The sequence below is a fragment of the Lepidochelys kempii genome, chromosome 7 (genome assembly GCF_965140285.1).
Source record: "Lepidochelys kempii isolate rLepKem1 chromosome 7, rLepKem1.hap1, whole genome shotgun sequence".
In the NCBI taxonomy this organism is placed as follows: Eukaryota; Metazoa; Chordata; order Testudines; family Cheloniidae; genus Lepidochelys; species Lepidochelys kempii.
In genome coordinates this window covers 33,502,866-33,530,301 of record NC_136386.1, presented here as the reverse complement: position 1 = coordinate 33,530,301, position 27,436 = coordinate 33,502,866, and the positions used below count along the sequence as shown (strand labels likewise).

Sequence of the window (27,436 nt, the reverse complement as noted above, 5' to 3'; positions counted from 1 at the left end):
GGTGGATGGGTGGATGGAATGGGAGAAAGGGTTGATGGGGTGGATGGGGTGGATGGGTGGATGGAATTGGAGAAAGCGTTGATGGGGTGGATGGATGGATGAAGTGGGAGAAAGGGTTGATGGGGTGGATGGATAGAGTAGGAGAAAGGGTTGAAGGGGAGGATGAGTGGATGGAGTGGGAGAAAGGGTTGATGGGGTGGATGGATGGATTGGGAGAAAGGGTTGATGGGATGGATGGATAGAGTAGGCGAAAGGGTTGATGGGGTGGATGGATGGATGGAATGGGAGAAAGCATTGATGGGGTGGATGGATGGATGAAGTGGGAGAAAGGGTTGATGGGTTGGATGGATGAAGTGGGAGAAAGGGTTAATGGGGTGGATGGATGGATGGAGTGGGAGCAAAGGTTGATGGGGTGTATAGATGGAGTGGGAAAAAGGGTTGATGGCGAGGATGGATGGAGTGGGAGAAAGGGTTGATGGGGAGGAAGGATGGAGTAGGAGAAAGGGTTGATGGGGTGGATGGATGGAATGGGAGAAAGGGTTGATGGGGTGGATGGATGGATGGAATGGGAGAAAGGGTTGATGGGATGGATGGAGTGGGAGAAAGGATTGAAGGGGAGGATGGATGGATGGAGTGGGAGGAAGCGTTGGTGGCGAGGATAGATGGAGTGGGAGAAAGCCTTGATGGGATGGATGGATGGATGGAGTGGGAGAAAGGGTTGATGGGGAGGAAGGATGGAGTAGGAGAAAGGGTTGATGAGATGGATGGATAGAGTAGGAGAAAGGGTTGATGGGTTGGATGGGTGGATGGAATGGGAGAAAGGGTTGATGGGGTGGATGGATGGATGGAATGGGAGAAAGGGTTGATGGGGTGGATGGATGGATGGAATTGGAGAAAGCGTTGATGGGGTGGATGGATGGATGAAGTGGGAGAAAGGGTTGATGGGGTGGATGGATAGAGTAGGAGAAAGGGTTGAAGGGGAGGATGAGTGGATGGAGTGGGAGAAAGAGTTGATGGGATGGATGGATGGATTGGGAGAAAGGGTTGATGGGATGGATGGATAGAGTAGGCGAAAGGGTTGATGGGGTGGATGGATGGATGGAATGGGAGAAAGCATTGATGGGGTGGATGGATGGATGAAGTGGGAGAAAGGGTTGATGGGTTGGATGGATGAAGTGGGAGAAAGGGTTAATGGGGTGGATGGATGGATGGAGTGGGAGCAAAGGTTGATGGGGTGTATAGATGGAGTGGGAGAAAGGGTTGATGGGGAGGAAGGATGGAGTAGGAGAAAGGGTTGATGGGGTGGATGGATGGAATGGGAGAAAGGGTTGATGGGGTGGATGGATGGATGGAATGGGAGAAAGGGTTGATGGGATGGATGGAGTGGGAGAAAGGATTGAAGGGGAGGATGGATGGATGGAGTGGGAGGAAGCGTTGGTGGCGAGGATAGATGGAGTGGGAGAAAGCCTTGATGGGATGGATGGATGGATGGAGTGGGAGAAAGGGTTGATGGGGAGGAAAGATGGAGTAGGAGAAAGGGTTGATGAGATGGATGGATAGAGTAGGAGAAAGGGTTGATGGGGTGGATGGATGGATGGAATTGGAGAAAGCGTTGATGGGGTGGATGGATGAATGAAGTGGGAGAAAGGGTTGATGGGGTGGATGGATAGAGTAGGAGAAAGGGTTGAAAGGGAGGATGAGTGGATGGAGTGGGAGAAAGGGTTGATGGGGTGGATGGATGGATTGGGAGAAAGGGTTGATGGGATGGATGGATAGAGTAGGCGAAAGGGTTGATGGGGTGGATGGATGGATGGAATGGGAGAAAGCATTGATGGGGTGGATGGATGGATGAAGTGGGAGAAAGGGTTGATGGGTTGGATGGATGAAGTGGGAGAAAGGGTTAATGGGGTGGATGGATGGATGGAGTGGGAGCAAAGGTTGATGGGGTGTATAGATGGAGTGGGAGAAAGGGTTGATGGGGAGGAAGGATGGAGTAGGAGAAAGGGTTGATGAGATGGATGGATAGAGTAGGAGAAAGGGTTGATGGGTTGGATGGGTGGATGGAATGGGAGAAAGGGTTAATAGGGAGGATGGATGGATGGAGTGGGAGGAAGCGTTGATGGGGTGGGTGGATGGATGGATTCGGACAAAGAGTTGATGGGATGGCTGGATGAAGTGGGAGAAAGGGTTGACGGGGTGGATGGATGGAGTGGGAGAAAGGGTTGATGGGGAGGATGGATGAATGTAGTGGAAGAAGGGGTTGATGTGGTGGATGAATGAATGTAGTTGGAGAAAGGGTTGATGGGATGGATGGATGGAGTGGGAGAAAGGGTTGATGGGAAGGATGGATGGATGGATGGAGTGGGAGCAACGGTTGATGGGGTGGATGGATGGAGTGTGAGAAAGCGTTGATGGGGTGGATGGATGGATGGAGTGGGAGAAAGAGTTGATGGGGTGGATGGATGGATGGTGTGGGAGGAAGGGTTTCTTTACTGGATGTTAAATTCTGAGTCGCTGGTGAGCATTGGCTCTTATGGAGCCCAAGGATGGGCTGCTGGGACCATAGGTGCTGACTTCTGCTCACGTCGGTGGGTGCTTGACCCCCCCTCTGCTCCCGGCCCTGCCCTGACTCCGCCCCTGCCTTGACCCCATTCCAACCCGTTACCCAAAGTCCCCGCTTCAACTCCGCCGCCTCCCTGCCCCTATTCCGACTCCTTCCCCAAATCCCCGCCCTGCCTCTTCCCCTGAGCATGCCACATTCCCACTCCTCCTCGCTCCCTCCCGGAGCTTGCTATGCTGCCAAACAGCTGTTTGGTGGCAGCAAGCAGTGGGAGGTAGGCAGAAGAGCGGGGACACGGTGTGCTCAGGGGACGAGGTGAGGTGGGGGGAGGGGAGGTTTGGTTGCTGGTGAGTGCAGAGCACCCACTAATTTTTCCCCGTTGGTGCTCCAACCCTGGAGCACCCACAAAGTTGGTACCTATGGCTGGGGCCTCTTGGGTTCTTGAGGCTGCCATCCATCTCGGAGGGGGCTGTCAGCCAACAGGCTTGACCCATGCTGGCTTGGTGGTGAGTGACTCCTTCCCTCCTTTCCCCTCCCCTCCTGGCCAGGTGCTGGACTATGCCATTGAGGCTGACAAGCTGATCGAGAAGTACGAGACGCTGGCTTCTGACCTGCTGCAGTGGATCGAGCAGACCATCCTGACACTCAACGACCGTAAGCTGGCCAACTCCCTGAGCGGGGTGCAGAACCAGCTGCAGGCTTTCAACACCTATCGCACTGTCGAGAAGCCCCCCAAGTGAGTCCCTTACCCACCTCTGAGTCGGCCCTGGGCCACCACTTGGCAGCCCTGGCACAGCTAACACGGCACAGGGAACCCCCAGGACTGTAATCAGCGCCTGGATTGGTGCACTCTGAGAGATCTGTGCCACTCTGCTATCCTGCCCCACCTCTGGCATGAGCAGAGGATTGTGGGTGTTTTTCCCAGGGCGCAGTGCACTCTGGGATGCCTTGCTACAGACAGACTGGCTACGCTGGTTACTCAGCTGCCGCCTACACAACATGGGAAGAGTGCTCACATCATGTCCAGCTACCCACACTGGCGGCACTGCCCTCACAGGTGCCCACCATGCTGTGTGTGACCAGGGAGCCTACCCCATTCCAGCCTGTGGGAGAGGGACCTTGTATGAGCTGGTCACTTCCCAATCTTGGTGTGTTCCAGTGCCCTGTGTGTTCCAGTGCCCTGTGTGTTCCAGTGGCACTGCCTGCTGGCTGGCTCACGGGGGTGGGGAATGGCACGTGGGGCCTTGCCCCTCTAGGGGGCGTTGGCTCCACTTTAACCCCAAGGTGGAGGGACTGACTCAGGTTCCCTCCCAGTCCACGTGGGGACTAAAGCATGTGGTGGTCTCCAGCCTGTCTGGGGAGTTAGAGCAGAAGAATGGCGCTGGGGGAGGTAGCAGTGTGTCGGGTTCTCCATCAGAGTATGTAAAAGTTTGAAACAAGGTAAATTGTTCTCATTAACCTCTGAGGTTAGGACAAGAAGCAATGGGCTTAAATTGCAGCAAGGGCGGCTTAGGTTGGAAATTAGGAAAAACTTCCTGTTTGGGTAGTTAAACACTGAAACAAATTGCCAAGGGAGGTTGTGGAATCTCCATCATTGGAGGCCTTTAAGAGCAGTTAGACAAACACCTGTCACGGATGGTCTAGTTATTACTTAGTCCTGCTTGGACTGCAGGGGACTGGACTAGATGACCTAGTGAGGACCCTGACTGGGGAGCCTCTGGCATGACATGAGCTCCCCCTGGTGGCAGATTGAAGAGAACCACAAGGAGGGAAGGGATGTGGATATGTGTTCTGGGTTCAGGAACTGCTGCTCCTGCCCCTGTCCCCTGGGCTCTGATGGGCTCCTGCTCCCCCGCCCAGGTTCTGTGACCAGCCCGCCTGGATCAGCTCCCAGCCTCTGAGACACATACCCCTGGCACTCTGTCTGACCCTTTACCCTATCCCCACCCCTCAGGTTCACAGAGAAGGGGAACCTGGAGGTGCTGCTCTTCACCATCCAGAGCAAGATGCGCGCCAACAACCAGAAGGTGTATATACCGCGTGAGGGCAAGCTAATCTCTGACATCAACAAGGTGAGCAGCAGAGGGCAGGACAAGGACTCAGTAGGGGGTGCTTTCCCCTTACAGCCAGTGCTGGCCCCCCTCCCTCAACTCAGTGCTGGGGGGCTTTGCTTCTGGAGGTGTCATATTTTGGATGTGATAGAAAACATCTCAGCGCTGAGCGAGGATCCCTGTACAAACAGCCCCCACGTCCCACCTCAGAGGCAGCTGCATCTCAGCACCAGGCGAGGGATCCCTGTATAAACAGTCCCTGCCCCGCCACCTCAGAGGCGGCTGCATCTCAATGTCAGGAGAGAGATCCCTGGGAGATGGTCATTGGTGCTGTCATTAATTGTTGGCCTGTGTTAGATGTTGACTCCCTGCTGTAATTAACCCCCTCCCCCCTGCAGGCCTGGGAGCGGCTGGAGAAGGCGGAGCACGAGCGGGAGCTGGCATTGCGCAACGAGCTGATCCGCCAGGAAAAGCTGGAGCAGCTGGCAGCGCGATTTGACCGCAAGGCAGCCATGCGGGAGACGTGGCTGAGTGAGAACCAGCGCCTGGTGTCCCAGGTGAGTCCCAAACCCACAAACCATGTGATTAGAGCCAAGGACTCCTGACTCCCAGCCCCCACCCAACACACGACACCCCACTTCCCTCCAGAGCTGGGGATAGAACCACGAGTCCTGGCTCCCAGCCCAGTGCTCTCTCCGGTAGAGAGGCGGCTGGTTCCATGACCTGTAGGTGGGAGGAGCTGTGCAGTGACCCCCTCAGCCAGCCCTGCCCCGGCATGATGCCTGCCCTCCCCCGCAGGATAACTTTGGCGTGGACATCTCGGCAGTGGAGGCGGCGGTGCGGAAGCATGAGGCCATTGAGACAGACATCGTGGCCTACAGTGAGCGCGTGCAGGCCGTGAATGCTGTGGCCACCGAGCTGGAGGCGGAGTGCTACCACGACATCAAGCGCGTGCTGGCCCGTAAGAACAACGTGGTGCGGCTGTGGGACTATCTGCGGGAGCTGGTGGCCTCACGCCGTGAGCGCCTGCTCCTCAACCTGGACCTGCAGAAGATGTTCCAGGACCTGGCTTACCTTATGGACTGGATGGAGGAGATGAAGGTATGTGGGGGCAGTGGGGCTGGGAGCAGCCTGCCCAGCCTGGGCCGCCACCATCTGCCACCACCGAGGGGCCCAGCTGTCTGGGGTAGGTGTCCCAGGTGCTCTCTGCCAGCCCCATCCCCAGGAGCTCCAGCAGGGGGAGGCGGAGTGGCAGGCTGGCCTTCCTCTTGGAAAGGATAAGGGGGTAAAGCTGGGGGCACTGCCAGCTCAGACATGGGGTACATGGGGGTCAGTGGGGCAGAAGGCTTTGAATGTCTGTAATGGAGGGGAGGGAGCAGGGGATAGCGATGCCCTGGCGCAAAGGGGAGTTCAGATGCCCTGAGTGCTATATCCTGTGCTGCAGGGGGCAGGGAGCTGGGACTGTGCCCACATACCCCAGTGCAGCCTGCTGCTGTGTCTGTCCTCCTGACTAGGGCAGAGTGTGGGAGGGTGCCTGGCTCTGTCTGTAGGCGTGCCCCTCCCCTGACAGGGCCAAGGTATGGGCACTGGTGGGTGGGATCTGGGAGGGCTCCCCATGCAGTCAGCAGCTGCCCGTCCCTCCGCAGGGCCGCCTGCAGTCCCAGGACTTTGGGAAGCACCTGCACGGTGTGGAAGACCTGCTGCAGATCCATGCACTGGTGGAGGCCGACATCGCCGTGCAGGCCGAGCGCATCAAGGCTGTTGGCACTGCTGCACAGAGATTCGCCACCCCTGGAGAAGGTAACAGCTCCACTCACCACAGCCAACCCGCACCCTCCGTGTTCAGCTTTGCCGCATCCCAGGCCCCTACCTCATCCCCGCCCTGCCATGTCCCAGCCCATTCTATGTTTGCTCCTCCATGTGCTTGTCCTGCCATGCCCCAGCCCCCACATCCCATTCCTCAAGAGAACAGCTCAGAGCCCAGCTGAGTTTGGGGTGGCCACATCTGCAGGGGGCAATGCCATATCTTAAGCCACCCTGTGAGCTTCTCACCCCTCTGCGTCTCTGTGGAGGTTCCCTGCCTGGTGTGAGCCCTGCTCTGTGCCTAGCCCTGACTCTATAGCCTGAGCAAAAGGGCCTTCCCTCCCCTATTACTCGCTGTGGGCCCCCTATTTGTCTCCCCTGCCTCATACGCACCATTACCAATGACCCTGGCCCCCTTTTGCCCCCAGGACCCAAGGGTCAGGAGCCCCATGGCTCTTCCTGTGGGGCAAATGGCAGGGGAAGGAGGGGTTGTAAGCAAGGATCCCATGTTGTTGCCTCATGTATTGATTATGTGGCTGATTTCATTTTCCCCAGTTAGCACTCTGCAATCTGGTAGGTTCTTGTCCCAAGATCAGGCCCAGTATCTCCAGAATTATTATTTGTTTGGGAGCCCCATGGCAGTAGCAGCAACACTCGCACTCAGGGATGACTTTTGGTAATTGTAGGAGTTTTATTACCACAATGATCAGTCCAATAAATAAAATTATTCAAACAAGTAAAGTGAGATAATACAATGCTGTAAGTATGACCCACCCCAATACCTGGGTGTACTCAGTGATGAGCTGCCAAAATCTTAACAACCGGTTCCCTCCTCACCCCACGAGGGAGTCGTGGCCCGCCCCCGCCCCCCAGGATCCTACCCCATCCACCCCCCTCCCCTGTCCCCTGACTGCCCCTGGAACCAGGCAGGAGGGTCTTGTGGACCACTATAGTGGGTGCCCACCCCATTCTGCCCCTAAGAGCCAGAGGGACCTGCCGGGGGGCAAGGTGGGGAGTCCTGGCGGTGCTTACCTGGGGCGGCTCCCGGGAAACATTTGGCAGGTCCCTCTGGCTCCAAGGGGTGGATGAGCATAGCTAGGAGGGAAGCCGGGGGAGCTGCCTCTCCCCCCACTGATCACATCAAGAGTGGTGCCTTAGGCACCAACTCTGTGGGTGCTCCAGGGCTGAAGCAGAGCACCCACTGGCAGCTCCCTGCCCCACGCCCGGCTCCAGCTCACCTCCACTCCACCTCCACCTCCCCCCCGGACTCGCCGCCCTCCTCTGCTTCTCCGCCCGTCCCCTGCTTCCCGCAAATCAGCTGTTCGAGCGGGAAGCCTGGGCGGGCTGAGAAGCAAGTGGCAGCTTCACGCTCAGGCCCAGGGAGGGGGAGGCGAGCTGGGGCAGGGAGCAGTTCCCCTGCCCCCCCCCCCCGCCCCAGCTCACCTCTGCTTCGCCTCCCTGGGCCTGAGCACTGCCTCCTGCTTCTCAGCCCTCCCTGGCTTCCCGCGCGAACAGCTCATTTGCGGGAAGCGGGGGGGGGGAGGTGTGGGGGGAGTGGAGAAGCAGAGTGGGGCGGAGGGTAACTCAGGGGCGGAGGCGGAGCGGAGCTGAGCTGGGGTCGGGGTGGGGAGCTGCCGGTGGGTGCTCTGCACCCACCAAATTTTCCCCGTGGGTGCTCCAGCACCGGTGAGTACACCCAGTGGTGAGCTGGAGCGGGTTTGCACCGGTTCGCTAGAACTGGTTGTTAAATTTAGAAGCCCTTTTAGAACCGGTTGCCCCTCGCAGGATAGCTGGTTCTAAAAGGGCTTCTAAATTTAACAACCGGTTCCAGCGAACTGGTGCAAACCGGCTCCAGCTCACCACTGGGTGTTCTCACCGTATCCTTGGGGAGAGCTCAGAAAGTTGAGACGGATCCTAGTGTGACTCTGGCATGCCAATGGAGAACTCCAGTGGCTCTCCTTAAGACCAGATGTTTTATAGGCCTTTGGTGCATATGTATAAATAGCTCCGCCCTCTTTTACTATCTTGACTTTCTCACCCTCGTAATGTTGGGGTGTCCTTATCCCATAAGTGACTATATTAATTAGTTCAAACTAATGGGATAAGTAGCATACATGTCAATTAAATTACCATGGTTACCTGTGGTTAGGCATCTACTCATGTTTCCCTCCAAAAATACCCTAAACTTGTGCAAACTGCCTTCTTGCAGGTACCTGTCAGAAGTTTTCAACACTTGTGATTTTTACAAAACAAGTAAAACAAAAGCTTATGCCATCTTGGGACTTAAGGTCCCTGTTGATTTACTTACTTATGCTAACCTAAGCAACTGCTCCTATGCAGGCTGTTAGGCCTTATAGCTGTGGTAACAGCTTAAGTTATTCTTATAGGTCTATGCCGCTAAGTCTCTTGCATTTCTGCATTGCTATTCTTATCCTTTACCGTAAAATCAACCTGTGGGCTACAACATCCACATCCCCCCACAGGATACAAGCCGTGTGACCCCCAGCTGGTGCAGGAGAGGGTGGACATGCTAGAGCTGTGCTACCAGGAGCTGGTTGAGCTGGCAGGCAAGCGCCGGGCCAAGCTGGAGGAGTCACGTCGGCTGTGGAAGTTCTTCTGGGACATGGGTGAGGAGGAGGCCTGGATCCGGGAGCAGGAGCAGATCCTGTCGTCGGATGATTTCGGCAAGGACCTGACCAGCGTGCTGCGCCTCATCAGCAAGCACAATGCCTTCCGTGATGAGATGAGTGGCCGCTATGGACCCCTGCAGCACACCACGGCCCAGGGCCACTGCCTGGTGCGTGAGGGGCACTTTGGGGCACGCGAGGTGGCCGAGCGCATCCGGGAGATCGAGGAGCAGTGGCAACACCTGGAGGCGCTGGCAGGCGAGCGGGAGCGGCGCCTGCATGAGGCCTCCAGCCTCTACCAGTTCCAGGCTGATGCCAACGACATGGAGGCCTGGCTCATGGATGCCCTGCGGCTGGTGTCCAGCCCGGAGGTGGGCCATGACGAGTACTCTACCCAGAGCCTGGTTAAGAAGCACAAGGACGTGGAAGAGGAGATCCAGAACCACCGGCCCGCCATCGCTGCGCTACATGAGCAGGCCCAGAGCCTGCCACCCGCCTTTGCCCATACACCCGAGGTGGCAGGGCGCCTGCCCGCTGTGGAACAGCGCTACCAGGAGCTGGCCGCTCTGGCTGAGCGCCGCAAGCAGGATCTGCAGGATGCCCTCAACCTCTACAAGATGTTCAGCGAGGCTGATGCCTGCGGGCTGTGGATTGGTGAGAAGGAGCAATGGCTGCATGCCATGGAGATCCCTGAGAAACTGGAGGACCTGGAGGTGGTGCAGCAGAGGTGAGTGGGGGCTGACCAGGCCCGCATGCACCACCTGGCCCAGCCTCGTTAGGCCCACACCCCGCTGCCCCTTGCAGCCAACGAGTAACTGTGGCCCTAGCCCCCTTCCCTGTCTCCCAGCTCTCTGTGTGGTGGGACATCCCAGAATGCATTGCTCCCCCCTCTATGCTGCTCTGTCTGTCCCGACTTAGGCACCATGGGAGAGCAACCTGGATTTTTCCAGCATGCACTGGGGCACATATGCTCTGGCAGCCCCTTGTAGCCAGTCAGTAGCCTGGCTGTCTCTAGCTATGTGTGTCCTTGGCAGTGGCCTAGCTTGCCCCTGGAGCCTCTCCCTGGAACCAGGGTGTTGGTGGGGACGGAGCCCCTAATGGGTCAGTGGAACTGGCATTGCCGATCCCCTTCCCTCCCCTTGGGCATGTGGTGGGGCATCCTAGAATGCATTGCTCCCCCATGATGCTCTGGCTGCTATATCCATGCTGAGGCCCTATGGGAAAGCAGCCTGGATTTTCCCAGTAGGCACTAGGGCAGATGCGTGATCAGCAGCAGCTGGTGCTGTGCTGGGGGGAACATGAGGGGTTGGCTCGCCAGGGCAAGAGGGGGGTTGAGTGCATTGTTGGCTGAGCCTGTATCTCCGGGCCTGCAGGTTTGAGACACTGGAGCCCGAGATGAATAACCTGGCTTTGCGCATTGCGGCCATCAACCAGATTGCTGGGCAGCTGCTGAGCACTGACCACCGCAACAAAGAGAGCATCCAGGCCACGCAGGAGCAGCTCAACACCAGGTCTGAGCGGGAGGACAGGCGGCTCAGTGCCAGGGGGAGATGGGGAGGGCAGTTGGCTCGGCGCCAGGGGGAGATGTGGGGGGCAGGCAGCTCGGTGCTGGGGGGAGATGGGGAGAGCAGGCGGCTTGGCACCAGGGAGGTTGTGGGGAGAGCAGGCTGCTTGGTTCTGGGAGTGGGGGCAGGCAGCTCAGCGTCAGAGGCTGTGTGTGGGGTTCTGACTGACCCATGGTGATGAGTAGGACTCTTGGGGGATCTGCATCCAGTGACAGGCATCAGGGCTCTGGGGAGGTCTGCCTTTGGCAGCGCCAATGTGGGCTCGGCAGCTCCAGGGTGGTCAGTGGGAACAGGCCCCGCACCTACCTCCCTGTCCCTTCTCCAGGTGGGAGCAGTTCCGCACTCTGGCCGACCAGAAGAAGGCCGCACTGACCTCGGCCCTGAACATCCAGAACTACTACCTGGAGTGCAACGAGACCAAGTCCTGGATGAGGGAGAAGACCAAGGTGATTGAGTCGACGCAGGAGCTGGGCAATGACCTGGCGGGCGTCATGGCGCTGCAGAGGAAGCTGACGGGGATGGAGCGGGACCTGGAGGCTATCCAGGGCAAGGTGTTGGACCTGCAGGGGGAGGCGGCCACGCTGGCAGCCGAGCACCCGGGCCAGGCGACGCCCATCCTAGACCAGCTGGCGGACATCAAGGCTGTGTGGGCCGAGCTGCGTGAGACCATGCGGCGGCGCGAGGAGTCGCTGGGGGAGGCCAGCAAGCTGCAGGGCTTCCTGCGTGACCTCGATGACTTCCAGGCTTGGCTGTCACGGACACAGACGGCTGTGGCCTCTGAGGACGTGCCAGCCACCCTGGCTGAGGCTGAGCAGCTGCTGAGCCAGCACGAGAGCATCCGTAATGAGATCGAGCACTACAAGGACGACTACCAGAGCATGCGGGCCATGGGCCAGGAGGTGACCCAGGGCCAGACCGATGCCCAGTACATGTTCCTGCAGCAACGCCTGGAGGCCCTGGACACTGGCTGGAAGGAGCTGGGCCAGATGTGGGAAAATAGGCATCACCTGCTGTCCCAGGCCTATAGCTTCCAGCTCTTCCTGCGGGACACCAAGCAGGTGGAGGGCGTGCTCAGCAACCAGGTGAGGCTGGGGCGACCAGCATGTCTGGGGGAGGCTGGTTCCTGTGCTGGAGATAGGACAGACCCATGCAGCCCAGTATGCCACCCCCTTCTCTGGCCCGGATCAGACCCATCTGCCCATCCAGTCCAGTATTCCCCCGACACCTGATCAGTCTCCTGGACCCATCCAGCTTGGTATTCCCCTCCAGCCCCCCATTCCAGTTGCCCAAGACTCCCACCCAAATCCCTGTCACTGTATTAGTCCCCTAGGACCCGCAATCACCCCATCCCCACCCACCCTTAGCAGTTTCAGTACCTCTCCATCCCACTGGCCCCTAGTTTCCTCCCTTGGGATCTCCATCTCACTCAGGGCAGGGGCCTGGAACATGGGCCAAGCTGTGCCCAGTGCCATGGCTCTGTGTGGCTCGCCCCTGCAGGAGTACGTACTGTCCCACACTGAGATGCCCAGCACCCTGCAAGGGGCAGAGGCCTCCATTAAGAAGCATGAAGATTTCATGACCACCATGGAGGCCAATGGGGAGAAGATCAAGGGGCTGGTGGACGCCGGGCGGAAGCTGATTGTGGGGGACAGTGTCCATGCAGACAAAGTCCAGGAGAAGGTTGACTCCATTGATGGCAGGTGAGAGCCCAGCCCCACAAGGGCTTCTGGGAGTGGGAACCCTGTTGTGTCATTGCTGTCTGGGTTCTATCCCCACTCTAGGAAGGGATGCGGGGGTCGAGTGGGTTAGAGCAGGGAGGGCTGGGAGTCAGGACTCCTGGGTTCTATCCCCAGTTCTGTGATTTAGGACAGGTCCCTTCCCCCTGGAGTTAAACAGGGAGGACAATACTGAGATTAATGATTGTGATGAGCTAGGAGCTCCTCCCTGGCCAGAGCCAGGCAAACCTGGCCCAGGAGGTCAGAGCAGCCTGTGGGACGGATCTCAGCTTGCCCTGTTCAGAGACCACAAGTTGCTAGTGCCCGAGGTAGTGGAGAGTCCTCACGAGCAAAGGCAGTGCTGGCTCTATGACATACAGAGGACAGGCCCCGATCTCACCCTGCAGGTGAATATCACATGAGTCTCTGCTTTCCTTCCCCAGGCACAAGCGGAATCGGGATGCTGCCAACGAGCTGCTTCGGCGGCTGCGGGATAACCGGGAGTTGCAGCACTTCCTGCAGGACTGCCAGGAGGTGAGTGGAGGGGGGGCTGTGGGGGAGGGGCAAGGGGGCCATGGGTCTGGGGATCCTCACTCTGTCCTCTGCCTCCCCACCAGCTCACCCTGTGGATCAATGAGAAGATGCTGACAGCCCAGGACATGTCCTATGACGAGGCCCGCAACCTGCACACCAAGTGGCAGAAGCACCAGGCCTTCACGGCCGAGCTGGCTTCCAACAAGGACTGGCTGGACAAGATCGAGAAGGTGGGGGCGGTTAGGGTATGGCAAATTGGGGACCCCCCCACATGGCTGCACCCGAATACCGTGGCCCTGTCCCCTTGCCATGGACTTACCATCATGGCCATGCACCAGCATCAGAGACTTGCCCCTTCATGGTGGACTTGCCACAGCATCATGGACCTGACTCCATGGCCACTCCCCAGTGCCATGGACCTGCCCCATGGCTCTGCCCCCTCTCCATGGACTCATTACCACAGCCTCGCCCTAAGACCATGGCCCTGCCCCCACAGTCCCACCCCTTACCATGGACCCTCTCACCCATGGACCCCCTGCTGCAGACCATGGACCCTCCCACTTCTGGTCCCAGAGATGCTGGGGTGTCAACAGGGCCCCCAGGACTTGTCCCTCCAGTCGGGTTGTCTGTGCATGACTGAGGGGGGAGCTGGGCCCACTGGACTCTGCTGCTCCTGCCTCATACTGAGCCCCCTGCTGGGATAGAGCTGGCCAGGCCCCTGGAGAAGTGGGGCTGGGTGTTAATACCCCACTGAGATGCATGGGGCAGGTCCCCCCTCTCAGAGCCATTGTCTCAGGATTCCTGCAGACTCTGGTGTGACTGTGATCACATGACTCCAAGAGGCAGGGCACAGGGCTGTAGCAACTTGGCCTTCATCTGGGCTTGGCCAGGCCTGCTGGGGCCTGAAGACCCTGCAGCACATGCAGGGCCTCACCCCCCTAACCAGTGCTCTGGGTCCCTGACAGGAGGGGCAGCAGCTAATGGCGGAGAAGCCGGAGCTGGAGCTCGTGGTGAAGGAGAAGCTGGACAGCCTCCACCGGCTATGGGATGAGCTGGAGTCCACCACCAAGACCAAGGCTCAGTGCCTCTTCGATGCCAACCGGGCTGAGCTCTTCACCCAGAGCTGCTCTGCCCTGGAGGCCTGGCTGGCCGGGCTGCAGGCCCAGCTCCAGTCTGATGACTACGGCAAGGATCTGACCAGCGTCAACATCCTGCTGAAGAAGCAACAGGTCTGGGGTGGCAGGTGCAATAGAGGGGAGGGCAGCCTAGATTCTTGGGGTGAGGGATGATGGGGCTCCAAGATGACCCAAAATTCCAGGTCCCAAAGGCCCGTGAGATATGGGAGATCCTGGCCCTCTGACCCTCTCAATCCCAGAGCCCATTCTCCCATTTCCAAGGCCTTGGGTATTCCCTGGCAGAGGGAGCCTGCTCCATTGGCCACCGCACTGGAGAACCCTAGACTGGCCTCATCCCTGACACCACCCCCTCCATGCACCACGGCTCAAAGGTGGAACTAGTTGCCTGCAGGATCCCCAAGCACCATGGGGAAGCAGAGGGGGACCCATGGCTGCATCACACCAGTGGGGAGAAGGGCCAGACTCCCTGCTCTCCCTGGGCTGGGGCTCTCTGCTGGGGTCCCTAAGGCTGTAATGCTGTCCTCTGCCCCTCAGATGCTGGAGAATCAGATGGACGTGCGGGAGAAGGAGGTGGAGGCCATCCAGTCGCAGGCACTAGCCCTGAGCCAGGAGGACGCCAACACAGCTGAGGTGGAAGGCAAGTTCCGGGCAGTGGAGGAGAAGTTCCTGGACCTGCGGGGCCCTCTGGAGGAGCGCTGCCACAAGCTGCTGGCCTCCAAGGAGGAGCACCAGTTCAACCGTGACCTGGAGGACGAGATCGTGAGTCCCAGGCAGTGCAGGTGGTGCTGCTGTGTGGGGAGAGGATGGGAAATGGGGCCTGGAGAGGGGAGACAGGAATGAGATCCAGCCCCAGAGACTGCTGCCTTTTACTCCATGGGCCTCAGCCTAGAATTACAGGAGTGCAGAGCCCCACCGCTGCACCCAGCACTCCCCCATGCCAGGGGGCAGGGTAGGGGGCATTTAGGCTGGGTTTCTCCTGCAGGCCACTGTGCCCCCTGGACAGTATTGGGGCTGAATGATGGGTCCCTATTAGGGACTAGCACTAAGCCCTGGGTCTCTAATGGGGCAGATCTGAGTCTCAGTTACGGAGCCACACTGCCTTTCAGAATGAATGTGCTAGATCCTTGGGCTTGGCTGTGCTGCACCGCCTCACACGTCCCTCCAGAACCAGAGACAGAGCCCAGCCCCCCTGTTCCAGCCCAGTAGATCCCACGCCCCTCCCAGAGCCGGGGGGAGAACCCAGGAGTCCTGACTCCCAGCCCCAAGCCACTAGGCCCTGCGCCCCTCCCAGAGCCAGGGGGAAAACCCAGGAGTCCTGACTCCTAGCCCCCTGCTCTAACCCACTAGGCCCTGCACCCCTCCCAGAGCTGGCGGGAGAACTCAAGAGTCCTGACTCCCAGTGTCCTAGTGTTCTTGAACAAATAGAGCCCTCACTGGCTAAGTGTGAGTCTCCGTCCCCCTCCAGTGGCCAGTCCCTGCTTCACCTGCCGGTGATGCCCTTTAGCTTCAGCAGTGGGGCTCTATGCAGCATGTGTGGAGGTCCCACCCTGGCTGGTGACAAGTGGATGGGGTGGGGGGTCAGGCTGGGTCCATGGGCTGGACTTTTGCGTGGGAGGAGAAAAAAATTTAAACTGGGAAATTCCATTAATCTCCCACCCTGATATTCAGACTGCAATGTTGAGTGGAGGGGCTGCCAGGTTTGAGGCTGCCCATGCATGGACCCCCTTGCAGTTCCTGTCCCATGCAACATCCCCCACTCTGTGCAGTGCCCGTGCAGCCCCCATGCATCCCCCTACCCTGTGTACTCCCCTGTGCATCCTCTACCCTGCGCACCCACCTATGCAGCCCTACATGCATCCCCCATCCTGTGCACCCCCGTTCAGCCCCCCATATATCCCCCACCCTGTGCAGCCCCCCATGAAGCCTCCATGCTTCGCCCCCACCCTGCACAGTTCTCCCTGCATCCCTCACTGTGAAGCCCCCCCATACAGTCCCCCCACGTGCCCCTCGTGTGCCCCTGACCCTGCTCCACATTGTGCTTTCAGCTGTGGGTGAGGGAGCGGATGCCGATGGCCATCTCCACCGACCATGGCAAGGACCTGCCCACCGTCCAGCTGCTGATAAAGAAGAACCAGGTGTGGTGCCAGGCTGGGGAGGGACTGGGGGGCTGGAGTCTGCTCACCCCACTCAGTGGCAGAGGTGCTCCCTACCTCACGCAGTGTTGACAAGGCAGGAGTAGAGGGTTGGGGGCAGGGGGAATATGAAAGGAGGAGGGGGTGGGCGAGGGTTGATGGGGGATGGAGATGAGGGAGGGGTGAATTGGGGGGAGGGTCAAAAGAGTGGTGAGGCCTGGGGGTGAACGTACCATGACCCCCCCCTTCCTCTCTGCTCCCAGACTCTACTGAAAGAGCACTCTGAAGGCTGAGGTTGGGGGGTGGGGAGGGTCAGGAGCAGGGGGCTCAGCATAGGGGAGAGGGTGAATGCCACACTCTGACCCCCCTCGCCCATGCTCCCTGCCCCAGACCCTGCAGAAGGAGATCCAGGGCCATGAGCCACGCGTGGAGGAGCTGCTGGGGCGGCGGGCAGGGCTCGCGCGCTGCGGGCCCGTGGAGCGGGTGGAAGAGCTGCAGGAGGCCTGGCGGGAGCTGGGGCACCAGGCGGAGCTGCGGCACCAGCGTCTGGAGCGGGCACACGCTGCCCAGCAGTTCTACTTCGACGTGGCTGAAGCTGAGGCCTGGATGGGCGAGCAGGAGCTGCACATGATGTCCCAGGAGAAGGCCAAGGTCTGGGGGAAAGGGAGTGGAGGCCCCGCCCCCACCCCTCCATGGGAACCAGGTGTACCCCTCCACCCACTGGGTGCCCCCCCTCTGCAACTGTTGTGCACGATGTCCCAAGAGAAGGCAAAGGTGTACGGGGGGCACAGAGCCCAGCCTGCCCCACCCCCTCTCTGCCTCTGAGAGCCCCCTTGTTCCCTGATACCCACGGGAGCTGGGGTGCCTCTCACTCGCTGGGTGCCACCCCCCCGGCCACAGAAGCTGCACATGATGTCTCAGGAGAAGGCTGCTCTTGGATGTCTTGCATCCACCCTGACCCCGCACCTATGAAAGCCAGTGGGCCTGTGAGAGCTGAGTGACCCTCAGCCTGACCACCATCCTAGGAGCTGGGGACAGCCCTGCCCACCCGCTCCCTTTGCCCCTGCATCATGGCACCCCCGCCCCTCCCCCTCTTTGCCCCTGCGTCGTGGCACCCTCCATCCTTCTCTGTCCGGCACCCACAGGACGAGCTGATTGCCCAGGCCATGGTGAAGAAGCACCTGGTGATGGAGCAAGCGCTGGACGACTACGCCCAGACCATCCACCAGCTCTCCAATCAGAGCCGCGACATGGTGGCCAGTGAGCACCCAGAGAGGTGAGACCCCCTGTGCCCCTTCCCCCCCCCAACAGTGGGCACAGATCCAGGTCCCATGGCCCTGTGCTACTGGGGGACAGTGAGTCCATAGCCTCCCATGGGTTGCCAGGAGCCCAGTCGAAAGCCCCGTCCCTCCGCCCCGCTGAGCCCAAGTTGTCCCCTCAGCAGGGCCTGAGCCCGGCTAGATGCTGCTTGTGCCTGCATCACAGACCTTGTGGCCCGATGCTCTGTGCCCAGACACCATTCGCCATGGCTGTGCATGGAGAGAGGGGCACCGCAGCTGTCCAGGGGAGATCAGACCTGGAACCTACAGTCCCTCTCGCTTGGGATGGAGGTGGAGACTCCCTTAGCAACATGCCCCCCTTCTTCCTGTTTGCCGTGGTCCGCCCCGAGCCTGGCACAGCCCAGGCGAGCGTGGCATGGCCCATGCCAGCACAGCCCCCACAGCATGGGAACCCCCAGCCTCTTGGGCAGCGCATTAGCCCCAGGGCTTTCGCAGGTCTTCGGCCCCTGCTCCCCGGCAGTGCTGCCACTTCCAGTCGGCGAGGGGCAGGCACCGCTCTGTGGCTCAAGTGGCTCTTCCCCCTGCAGTGAGCGGCTTACCCTGCGCCAGGGCCAGGTGGACAAGCTGTACGCCAGCCTGAAGGACCTGGCAGAGGAGCGGCGGGGGAAGCTGCAGGAGCACCAGCGCCTCTGCCAGCTTAAGCGCGACGTGGATGACCTGGAGCAGTGGATCTCGGAGCGTGAGGTGGTGGCTGCCTCCCACGAGCTGGGGCAGGACTACGAGCATGTCACTGTGAGTGCCCGGTGCAGAGCAGGGGGAGCTAGACTGATCTCTGCTGGGCTGTGTCAGTCTGAAGTGGGCTAGACTGGTCCATGCTGAGCTATCCTGCTCTGTACTGGGTGATACTGGTCAGTCTGGACTGAGATAGACTGGTCCATGCTGAACCATCCCAGGCTCCGCCAGGCTGGGCTCCTGTGCAGGCTGGTGCCAGAGCCCGGCTGGCTACGCAGTGTGGCGTAGCCTCTCTGCAGCACTAGCCGAGGTAGCCCTACGTGGAGCCCAGCTGAGGCAGCCTCATGCGCCTGGAGCCCATCACCTCCCCCGGTGCACCTCCCATCCCGCAAGCCCATCCCTTCTCCTGTCGACCCTTTCCTGACCTCCCCTCCAGACCCCCTCTCCCACTCCCCCCAGACCTGGGTCCCATCACTGCCCTCAGCAGGGCCCGTGGCCCTCCCTGACCCTTCTCTTTCCCCAGATGCTGCGGGACAAGTTCCGGGAGTTCTCCCGTGACACCAGTAACATCGGGCAGGAGCGCGTGGACGCCGTGAACCTGCTGGCGGACGAGCTGATCTCATCAGGGCACTCGGAGAACGCCACCATTGCCGAGTGGAAGGACGGGCTCAACGATGCCTGGGCCGACCTGCTGGAGCTCATCGACACCCGCAGCCAGATGCTGGCGGCTTCCTATGAGCTGCATCGCTTCTACCACGACGCCCGCCAGACTCTGGCCCAGGTGCAGCACAAGCAGAAGCAGCTGCCTGACGAGGTGGGGCGCGACCTGAACACAGCCGAGGCCATGCAGCGCATGCACACAGCCTACGAGCATGACATCCAGGCGCTCAGTGCACAGGTACTGCCAGCTGCAGGGTGGGATTGGGCAGGGTCTGGGGATGGGGAGGGGGGTGGCGGCAGGGTCTGTGGCAGCGGGAGGGGAGTGGGGTGGGATGGGGGGACAGGGTGTGGGGTAGGATGTGGGGGAGGGAAGAGGAGCCGTGTGGGATGGGGAGGGGGTGTGGGGTAGGATCTGGGGTGGGGAAGGGGAGGGGAGCAGGGTAGGATGGGGGCAAGATCTGGGGGGGTCTGGGGCATGGAGAGGAGAGCAGGATGGGACAGGGGACAGGGCATGGGGTAAGGAAAGGGAGATGGGCAGGATGGAGTGTGGGGCAGTGTCAGGGATTCCTCTCTCTACATACACTTCCCCTACGAGTGGGAAGGGTGGCATGGGGTGGGGGCGGGATGCCACTCTGACCCCCGGCTCCCCAGGTGAAACAGGTGCAGGAGGACGCTACGCGGCTGCAGAAGGCTTATGCGGGTGAGAAGGCCGACGACATCCGGCGGCATGAGCAGGCCGTGAGCGAGGCCTGGGCTGAGCTGCTGAGCAGCAGCCAAGGCCGACGGCAGCTGCTGCTTGACACCGTGGACAAGTTCCGCTTCTTCAAGATGGTGCGAGACCTGATGCTGTGGATGGACGGGGTGCACCTGCAGATAGATGCCCAGGAGAAGCCCAGGTGAGCAGGGAGCTCCCAGGGCACGGACTGGAATAGCCCAGCCCAGACTGGCATGGCCCAGTGTAGGTCAATATAGCCCAACATAGCTCACCCAGCCTAGCAGAGACTGGGATGGCTCAGTGTGGACCAGACTGACCAGTATCGCCCAGTACAGACCAATATAGCTCAGCGTGGCCCAGTCTATCCCAGTTCAGCCTGACATGGCCCAGCACAGACCAGTATAGCTCAGGACAGACTGGCCAGGCCTCCACCCCAGCTAGCATGGCCCAGCTGGGATCAGAACAGCATGTGCCAGTGGACACAAGTCTGGAGACTGGAGGGAATCGCCTGGGCCCAGCCAGCCAGTGGTGAGTGGGGGGCTGTTGCTAGCTCAGCCATGCTGAAGGGTACCTCCTTATCCTCCTTCCCCAGGGACGTGTCCTCGGCTGACCTGGTCATCAAGAACCACCAAGGGATCAAGGCCGAGGTGGAGGCCCGGACGGACAGCTTCAATTCCTGCATAGCCATGGGCACTGCACTGCTGGACAAGGGCCACTACGCTTCTGACAAGGTGAGACCCCCAGGTGACAGCCCTCCATGCCCCTGCCATCCCAGCACTGCCCCCTGACACTACCCCCAGGTGTTGTGTGGACTGGGTGTCTTGGGTCCCCTCTAGTTCGTACCCGCACCCCTATGCTGGGATCCAGGTCAGGATCTCCTCCAGTCTGTTCCCAAGTCATCCCCTGAAAGGCCCCTCTCCTGCGTAGGGTTTACACATCGCCATCCATTCCTCACCGCCAATCATTTGACTGGGCTCTAGTTCCTTCCCACATCGCGATCCATTCCTCACCGCCAATCATTTGACTGGGCCCTAGTTCCTAGCAGTGGGACCATGTGACCAACACAACTGTGATTCCTCCAGGGTGGGCTGGGCCCCCCACTTTCCTGAGCCAGCGCCTCTGCTCAGATTTCAGAGAAGCTGTCCCAGCTGCAGGAGCGGCGCAAGGAGATCGGAGACCGGTGGCAGGAGAAGATGGACTGGCTGCAGATTGGTTAGTGAGGAGAAGGGGCAGGGAAGAGAGGGGGCTCTATGTGTCGGGAGGACACCAAGGAGGGAAAGGGGCAGCAGCACAGCTGTAGGGTTGAATCTGATGTGGTAGGGTGCAGAGGGGTGCAGTGGGGAGGTCAGTACTCCTGGGTTCTATCCCCAGCACCATGAGGGGAGTGTGGTCTAGTGGGTTGCTGGGGGATGGCAGCTTGGTATTCTGGGCTCCTGTCCCTAGCAGTGCCCCACCCATCTGGTCTGTCCCCCTGCAGTTATGGAGGTGCTGATGTTTGGGCGCGATGCCAGCATGGCTGAGGCCTGGCTGTCCAGCCAGGAGCCCATTGTGCGCTCAGCCGAGCTGGGCGGGAACGTAGACGAGGTGGAGAACCTCATCAAGAGGCACGAGGGCTTCCAGAAGTTGGCCGCTGCCTGGGAAGAGCGCTTCCTGGCACTGGAAAAGCTCACCACGGTGAGAGGCCTGCCTGAGGTTCGGGGGCCCTTGGTGTGTGCCCGGGGCAGGGATGCTGCACGCCCATACACACATCCCTGCTGCTCTGCCCCGGGGTGGGGGGTGGCTGTTGAGCCATTGGTGTATGCCCGGGTTGGGGATGCTGCAGTCCCACACATGGCCCCCTGAGGCCCTTGGCTGTGCCTTGGTGTGACACTGCCAGCCCACACAGTTTCCTGTGCTCTACCCTAGCCCTGGCCCAGGGTTAGGATGTCTCCATGGGCCAGAGGTAGCGCTGGGTTTGCCACAGAGGCCACCAATTGGAACTAAGGCCTGAGACCCACCCAACTTGGTGAATGGAGCCTCCAATGGGTGTGTCTGTGTTGAGTCTGTATGATGGATCAGAACCAGAACCCTGGATCTGGACTCCTACCCTGGAGCAGGTCTGATCTGCATGGTGCCCCTTAGGCCTGTTTCTGCCAGGCCAATCAGAGCTGCAGTCCCAATTCTGGAGCACCCTTCACTCTGAGGAGGTGTCGATCCCAGCTCTGCCCCTCATGGTCTATCTCGTATGGGTCAGAACCAGAACCCCTGGACCCTCTTGAGTTGTGGACAGCTCTGCCACTACGGCTCGTCTCTTGCCAAACGGATCGGAACTGGAACCCCAGTTCGGAATGCCTTGGCACTGGGGGCAGGTTCCCAGCTCTGCCTCTGGCCGTCCACCTTGATATGGATCAGAACCAGACCCCTATGGAACTGCCGCTCCCCACCCCAAGCCCTGCACTGTACCATGTGGAGACATGCCCCTGGCCTGTGTTCCCAGCCCGGGGGCCTTTTCAGGAGGGACTAGGCTGTTCCATCTCTGTGTGCCCCTCTCCCCTGCAGCTGGAGGAGAAGGAGCAGCTGCGGCACGAAGAGGAGGAGAGGAGGAAGAGGCGGCCCCCAACACCACCCGAGCCAGAGCCCGAGGTCACGGTGCAGCCAGTGCTGCCCCCTGACAGCCAGCAGGGGCCAGGACTGAGCATTGCTGATGGGTGAGAGCAGGGCCTGGCCTAGAGCACCAGCTGTGTAGGGGGTTGGCATCTAGGGGAGGACAGCATGGGGAGTACAGCCTCGGGGAAGAATGGGAAGGGGTCCTGGCATCAGGGGAGGAGGGTGGCATGGGGAGCACAGGCTGGCGGGGATGGGGGGAAGTCCCAGTAATGTGGGGTACATCCTGGAGTGGCAGCGAGGTTGGTGGCAGTCCTTCTCATGGGTCTCCACCAGCCCCTAATGCTTGTTCTTGTCCCGTCCCCCCATACCCCCCACAGGACTTCCACTCTGCAGAGCCGTCTCCCGGAGCTGCCTGCTGTGAATGGGATCTACCCTGACTCCGAGTCCCCCCAGGTAATGCAGCTCCCCCAGACGCAGCCCCCCAGCCAGGGCTACCTTGGGACTAGGAGGGCCCACAAACAGCAGCTGGGCTAAGGTGCCCAATTCTGGAACGGGGTGTGTGTGTGAGGGGTGTGTGTGTGGGGGGAGCCTCTGCCACCTTCAGCCCCATCCACTCCATGTTGCAGCTCTGACTCCTGGGTTCTATCCCCAGCTCTGGGAGGAGAGTGGGGTCTGGAGGGGGTCAGCTGGGCTGGTGGGGCAGAGCCTGGAGAGGCAGACGGCTCCCCCAGGCAGGAGGAATCTAGGAGCTGTGCTCCCTGTCACAGACCTGTTCTGTCCCTCCAGATGTCCAAGATGGCGGAGGTGACAAGCGGCACCCGGACGGATGCCCTGGCCGAGGAGAAGGAGCACAGCCCTGCCCCCTCGCCCAAGGCCCGCACCAAGCTGCCGGCACTCACCCCTGAGCCTGCCCATTCGGCCACGCTGCCACTCCGGTCACCAGACCCCACTGCCCAGGAGCACATGGAGGGGGCGCTGTGCCGCAAGCAGGAGATGGAAGCCCAGGGCAAGAAGGCAGCCAACAGGTGAGAGAAGCTCTGTCCCTTACTGGACTGGGGAAGCCTGGGGACCAGCTGCCACTGTGGTGGGCAGGGCCTTGGAGGTGGAGCTGGGGAGCTGTGTGCTCCACCTCCCGCCCCTCCCGCCTGCACTGATGGCTATATCCTACCCCTGGTCCCCTTGTGGTGATGGTTCTGTGCTCCCCTGCCAGCTGTGCTGATGGCTCTGAGCTCTTCCCTCTCCCCGTGGCTGTTCTGACGGCTCTGTGCTTCCTCCCAAGGTCCTGGCAGAACGTGTATTGTGTCCTGCACAAAGGCAGCCTAGGCTTCTACAAAGACGCCAAGAACGCCAGCCATGGTGTCCCCTATCATGGCGAGGTGCCCATCAGCCTGCAGGGGGCGCAGTGCAACGTGGCACTGGACTACAAGAAACGCAAGCATGTCTTCAAGCTGGGGTAGGAGCGGCCTCTGTGGCAGACACACAGGGTGGGCAGTGGTGGGATGGTATCCGTATGAGAAGGAGGGGACCTGGTGAAGGGGATAGGATGAAGGGAATAGGGAACAAGACAGGGTTTGGCTTAGCCATGGGGAGGTGACGTAACCTGTGTTTTTTTTCTCTCTGCAGGTTGAGTGACGGCAAAGAGTATTTATTCCAGGCCAAGGATGAGGTGAATCTCTTACGCATGAGGGCACTGCTTGCCCTGTCCACATGGGGGCACCCCTGCACGCTGGCCTCTGAGCTCCTTGTGGCCCCTCCTAGTGCTCCTAGGTTTACGTGTGTGCACACATGTAACCCATACACCTCCTGGGTGTGGTGCTGGCACCAAGACCACTTAGAGATTAATGAGTCTGCTACAGCCTTAGCTAATGGCCATGTAGCTTTTAGCTCATGGAGGAGAGGCTCATGTACTAAGCTCCAGAGGTCCCAGGTTGGATCCCGACTAAGGTCTGTCGGTGTTACATGCACACGCCGCCACCCGCTCGGGGATCCAAGTCTGCTATGCTGTAATGTCTCTCTCTCTAGTGGGGGAGGTCTGTAGGGGGCAGAGAGGGCTAACCGCACAGCCTCTCCTCCATGCACCTGGGGCCAGTAGCCAAACACCTGGGTTACAGGTTACAGGATTCTCCCAGTCCTTCTGCCATGCTCACCAATGTTCTGGACCCTCTGCCTTGCCCCATTCCAGCCCTAGAGCCCTCCCCCAGATATCCCTCCCCACTCTGCCCTGCCCCCTACCATCCTGAGTTGCATGCTTCCTGTGCTGCACCCTCTCTCAGTCCCTTTGCCTCATCAGTTCTGAATCCTGGGCCTTACCCCAGAGCTCTGCCCAACTCTGTTCCCTCCCAGATCCACCCTGTCTGTGCTCCAAAGTCCCACCCCTCTGCCTTGCCAACCCCTCTTGGTGCCCTGTCTCCTCCCAGAGCCAGTGCCCTGCCCTCTCTGTGCTCCAGTTCCCTGCCCCAACCCACGGCTGACAGCTCCTTCTCTTTCCGCCAGGCTGAGATGAGCACCTGGATGCGAGTGATCAATGCCTCAGTGGCCTGCACCCTGACGCCCCAGCAGGACACGGAGGATCCGCCCTCACTCACTGGCAAGGGCATGACACGGGCCGTGAGCATGCCACCCGTGTCCCCCAACAGCACCACTGAGGTCTCCGTGGCCCTGCGCAGCAAGGACGGCAAGGAGAAGGACCGAGAAAAGAGATTCAGCTTCTTCAAGAAGAAGCAATAGGGTCTGGGGGGCTTGCTACTGGAGGGGCACTGCCCGGCTATTTAATCCATGGAACTGATGGAAGGACACGGGATGGGACAAGGGGCTCTGCACAGGGGGGGCAGACTCTGGGCTCCAGATGGATCGGAGCAGGGAGTGGAACTCTGGGTCCTGGATGGGGATGCTGCATTTTAGATTGGTAGCTGTGCTAATGTGACAGTTTCAACCAACCCTCCCACCCTGGGAGCCGCTGGGGAGATCCCTGCTGACTCCCCCATACACTGGGGAATGCTGGAGTTGCTGGAGTGCATCAGCCATGAAGCCAAGCTGGGAAAAAACCTCCCTGTGACCTTCTGCACCAGTGCAGGGGAGGAGCAGCATTAGGGTTACCAGGCTGTGTGGGGAAGAGTATTTAGGTTGCCAAGACCCAGGCATGGTGGGGGAGGGGCATTTGGGCTGATGCACATTTGGGGACATGTTTGACTTGCCTTGTCCCCTCCTGTCTCTCTGATCCATGAACCTTCTCTCCTTGCTTCCCCCCATCTCCTGGAGCTGCCCTAGTATGGGGTGGTACATCTTCCCCCACCCCTTTTCTACAGCTGCTCTACATTAGCAGATCATGTGGCAGGGTCCATGGTGCATCCGTACCATAGTGAGGCCCCCACTCCGTGCCCTCTGCTTTGCAGACAGCCACACCCTCACAGGGAAGCTGCAGCTGAGCTGGACAGGATGGGGATGGGATCAGGTTCCCAGGGCTGGGGCTCGGTCTTTGGAGTGGGGTTATTTTTGCTTGCAAACAGCAGCAGTACCAGGGATTCCCTGCATGAGGATGCAGACAGCTGTGGCGGGCAGTTCTCTCACTGCCCTTCTCACACTGAGGGCTTTGCTGTCCAAAAGGGGAATGGGATTCCCAGAGGGGCTGAGCTCCCCCAAACAATGGACTTCAGAACAGGGGGACTCAGTGCTTCTGGCAATCCAGGACCTAAGAGCTGGAGAAATTACAAAGGGGGAGCCCTTATCCTCCTTGAAAGTTGAGGGGGCTGGACTCCTGGTGTCTCTGGAAATCTCCCTGCTGTGTGGGGCCTTTGAATTGAGACAGAGTGTCTCTCACCAAGCAACCCCGCTCAGCTAGCAGAATCACTGGGTGGGATCCTCTAGCCAGGGTTACCCGGGGGTGGGCAGAGGTCAGGCTGGATGCTCAGAATTGTCTCCTCCGGCCTGTCAAACAGTTGAGCTGAAAATCCATCCCCTGTTCAGTAGGTGGCTGCCCCTTTGACTTTCCCAATGTCCTAACCCCACTGGTCTCCAGTCATCCATAGGATTTCCTGGGGTGAACTGGGGGAAAGATTCCCTTCTCCCCACCAGTGCCCAATCTGGTGTCTTTTTCCACCCACCCCTCCCAAGCCCTGGCTGGTTTCCTTTGCCTTTATCTCCCAGTCTGTGGCCCAGAAATGATTTGTGCCTTCCTGCTATGAGTGGTTGCTCTCTGCCTCCCCTGGTCTTCCCTGTCTAAGGAGAAACCGTATCCCTGCCAGGGTAGGGCACCATGGCTCCCTCGCCCCTATGACTGTGAAATGAGCCAAGTCTCCTCCCTCTTCTGGGGCCCTGGGGACAGGCAGCTTGGAGCTCGAGGGGTGGGCAGGATTGCAGAACTGGATGGTGGCGGGGCCTGCTTCCTGCAGCGGGAGGCCTGGAAACAAGATGTCGCTGCTGCATTTGGACCATGACTTCGCTCCTCGCACCCCCTGGCTGGGACATCCCCTGAGCGCATCCTGGTGATCTTTCTGTGCTTGTGGGAAACATTATTCATGTGTTTGCAGTGGCATCTGTTCCAATTTTTGACAGAAACTCTGAAATAAAGGAGTCTGTGTAGAGACCAAGAGGCTTTGTTTCCCAGCAGGAATGGGGACGAGAGCATGTCTGCTCACACAACTTCCCTGGGGGCTGATGGGCATGGTGGGTGCAGTTAATGCAGGAATATCACACATGCAGCCACCTAGTGTCACAGTGCCAGTGCAACTGGCTCCCAGGATTGTTGCAACACAAATCATTGATGACAATAATGGCAGAGTGGCCTGTTGCTAGCTGGAGCATGCCCAGCTTCCAACCACCGGGTCATATGTGGCCACCACTGGCCATTTACAAATAGGCTTGGCAGGTGGGTGTTGGTTTTTTTTAATAATTTTGGGGGATAATATCGATGTTTATTTTAAGCATTTTTTTTCAGTTTTTATCCATTTAAATATTCACAGTTGCGGGATATGGTGGAGGGTCAGACATGGGGGTTGGTCAATTATTTAGTGGCAATGGAGGCTGGGATTCAAAAAGCTTTAGAACACTTCACGCTCCTTGTCAGCAGGGCGTATGGAAGTGCGGCAGTAACTATCCTTCCACCTGCTCCCACAGCATCTTTCCTACTGTGCAGCACCGGGGGGGGGGGGGGAGATTTCCAGTATTAGGATGGAATTTTGCGGGGAAGGGGGGCAAACCCACCTTTGCCAATAAGAATCGACCCCTTCCCTGCCTTGACACCTCCCTGCAGCTGGGGGCGACGCACGGGAAGGGAGGGAGGAGGGGTAGCAGAGCCCTGTCTGTGCTACCCCCCCCCCCACCGCACCGGATCTGTAGAGCAGG

At 59.6% G+C, this 27,436-nt stretch overlaps 1 protein-coding gene across 5 annotated transcripts in view; it reads left to right on the top strand.

Moving 5' to 3' along the window:
* SPTBN2 (spectrin beta, non-erythrocytic 2) overlaps window positions 1–26,682 on the top strand; it is a 63,102-nt gene extending 36,420 nt beyond the window's left edge. For 4 of the 5 annotated variants that reach the window (XM_078853671.1, XM_073352063.2, XM_073352059.2 and 1 more), the window contains 26 exons: window positions 3,109–3,296; window positions 4,515–4,632; window positions 5,010–5,168; window positions 5,410–5,712; window positions 6,258–6,411; window positions 8,898–9,768; window positions 10,415–10,552; window positions 10,932–11,688; window positions 12,104–12,306; window positions 12,765–12,855; window positions 12,939–13,085; window positions 13,821–14,084; window positions 14,526–14,750; window positions 16,037–16,126; window positions 16,514–16,774; window positions 17,269–17,399; window positions 17,991–18,195; window positions 18,659–19,033; window positions 19,447–19,691; window positions 20,103–20,241; window positions 20,638–20,722; window positions 20,988–21,184; window positions 22,049–22,197; window positions 22,474–22,549; window positions 22,883–23,121; window positions 23,376–23,575. In XM_078853671.1, the coding sequence (XP_078709797.1) occupies window positions 3,109–3,296; window positions 4,515–4,632; window positions 5,010–5,168; window positions 5,410–5,712; window positions 6,258–6,411; window positions 8,898–9,768; window positions 10,415–10,552; window positions 10,932–11,688; window positions 12,104–12,306; window positions 12,765–12,855; window positions 12,939–13,085; window positions 13,821–14,084; window positions 14,526–14,750; window positions 16,037–16,126; window positions 16,514–16,774; window positions 17,269–17,399; window positions 17,991–18,195; window positions 18,659–19,033; window positions 19,447–19,691; window positions 20,103–20,241; window positions 20,638–20,722; window positions 20,988–21,184; window positions 22,049–22,197; window positions 22,474–22,549; window positions 22,883–23,121; window positions 23,376–23,553 (5,988 nt within the window). In that variant the 3' untranslated portion in view covers window positions 23,554–23,575. Of the gene's footprint in view, window positions 1–3,108; window positions 3,297–4,514; window positions 4,633–5,009; window positions 5,169–5,409; window positions 5,713–6,257; window positions 6,412–8,897; window positions 9,769–10,414; window positions 10,553–10,931; window positions 11,689–12,103; window positions 12,307–12,764; window positions 12,856–12,938; window positions 13,086–13,820; window positions 14,085–14,525; window positions 14,751–16,036; window positions 16,127–16,513; window positions 16,775–17,268; window positions 17,400–17,990; window positions 18,196–18,658; window positions 19,034–19,446; window positions 19,692–20,102; window positions 20,242–20,637; window positions 20,723–20,987; window positions 21,185–22,048; window positions 22,198–22,473; window positions 22,550–22,882; window positions 23,122–23,375; window positions 23,576–23,719; window positions 23,763–24,589 lie in introns of those variants that run through there. The other variant, XM_073352065.2, reaches the window with a different exon arrangement.
* The last annotated feature ends 754 nt before the right edge of the window (window positions 26,683–27,436 follow it).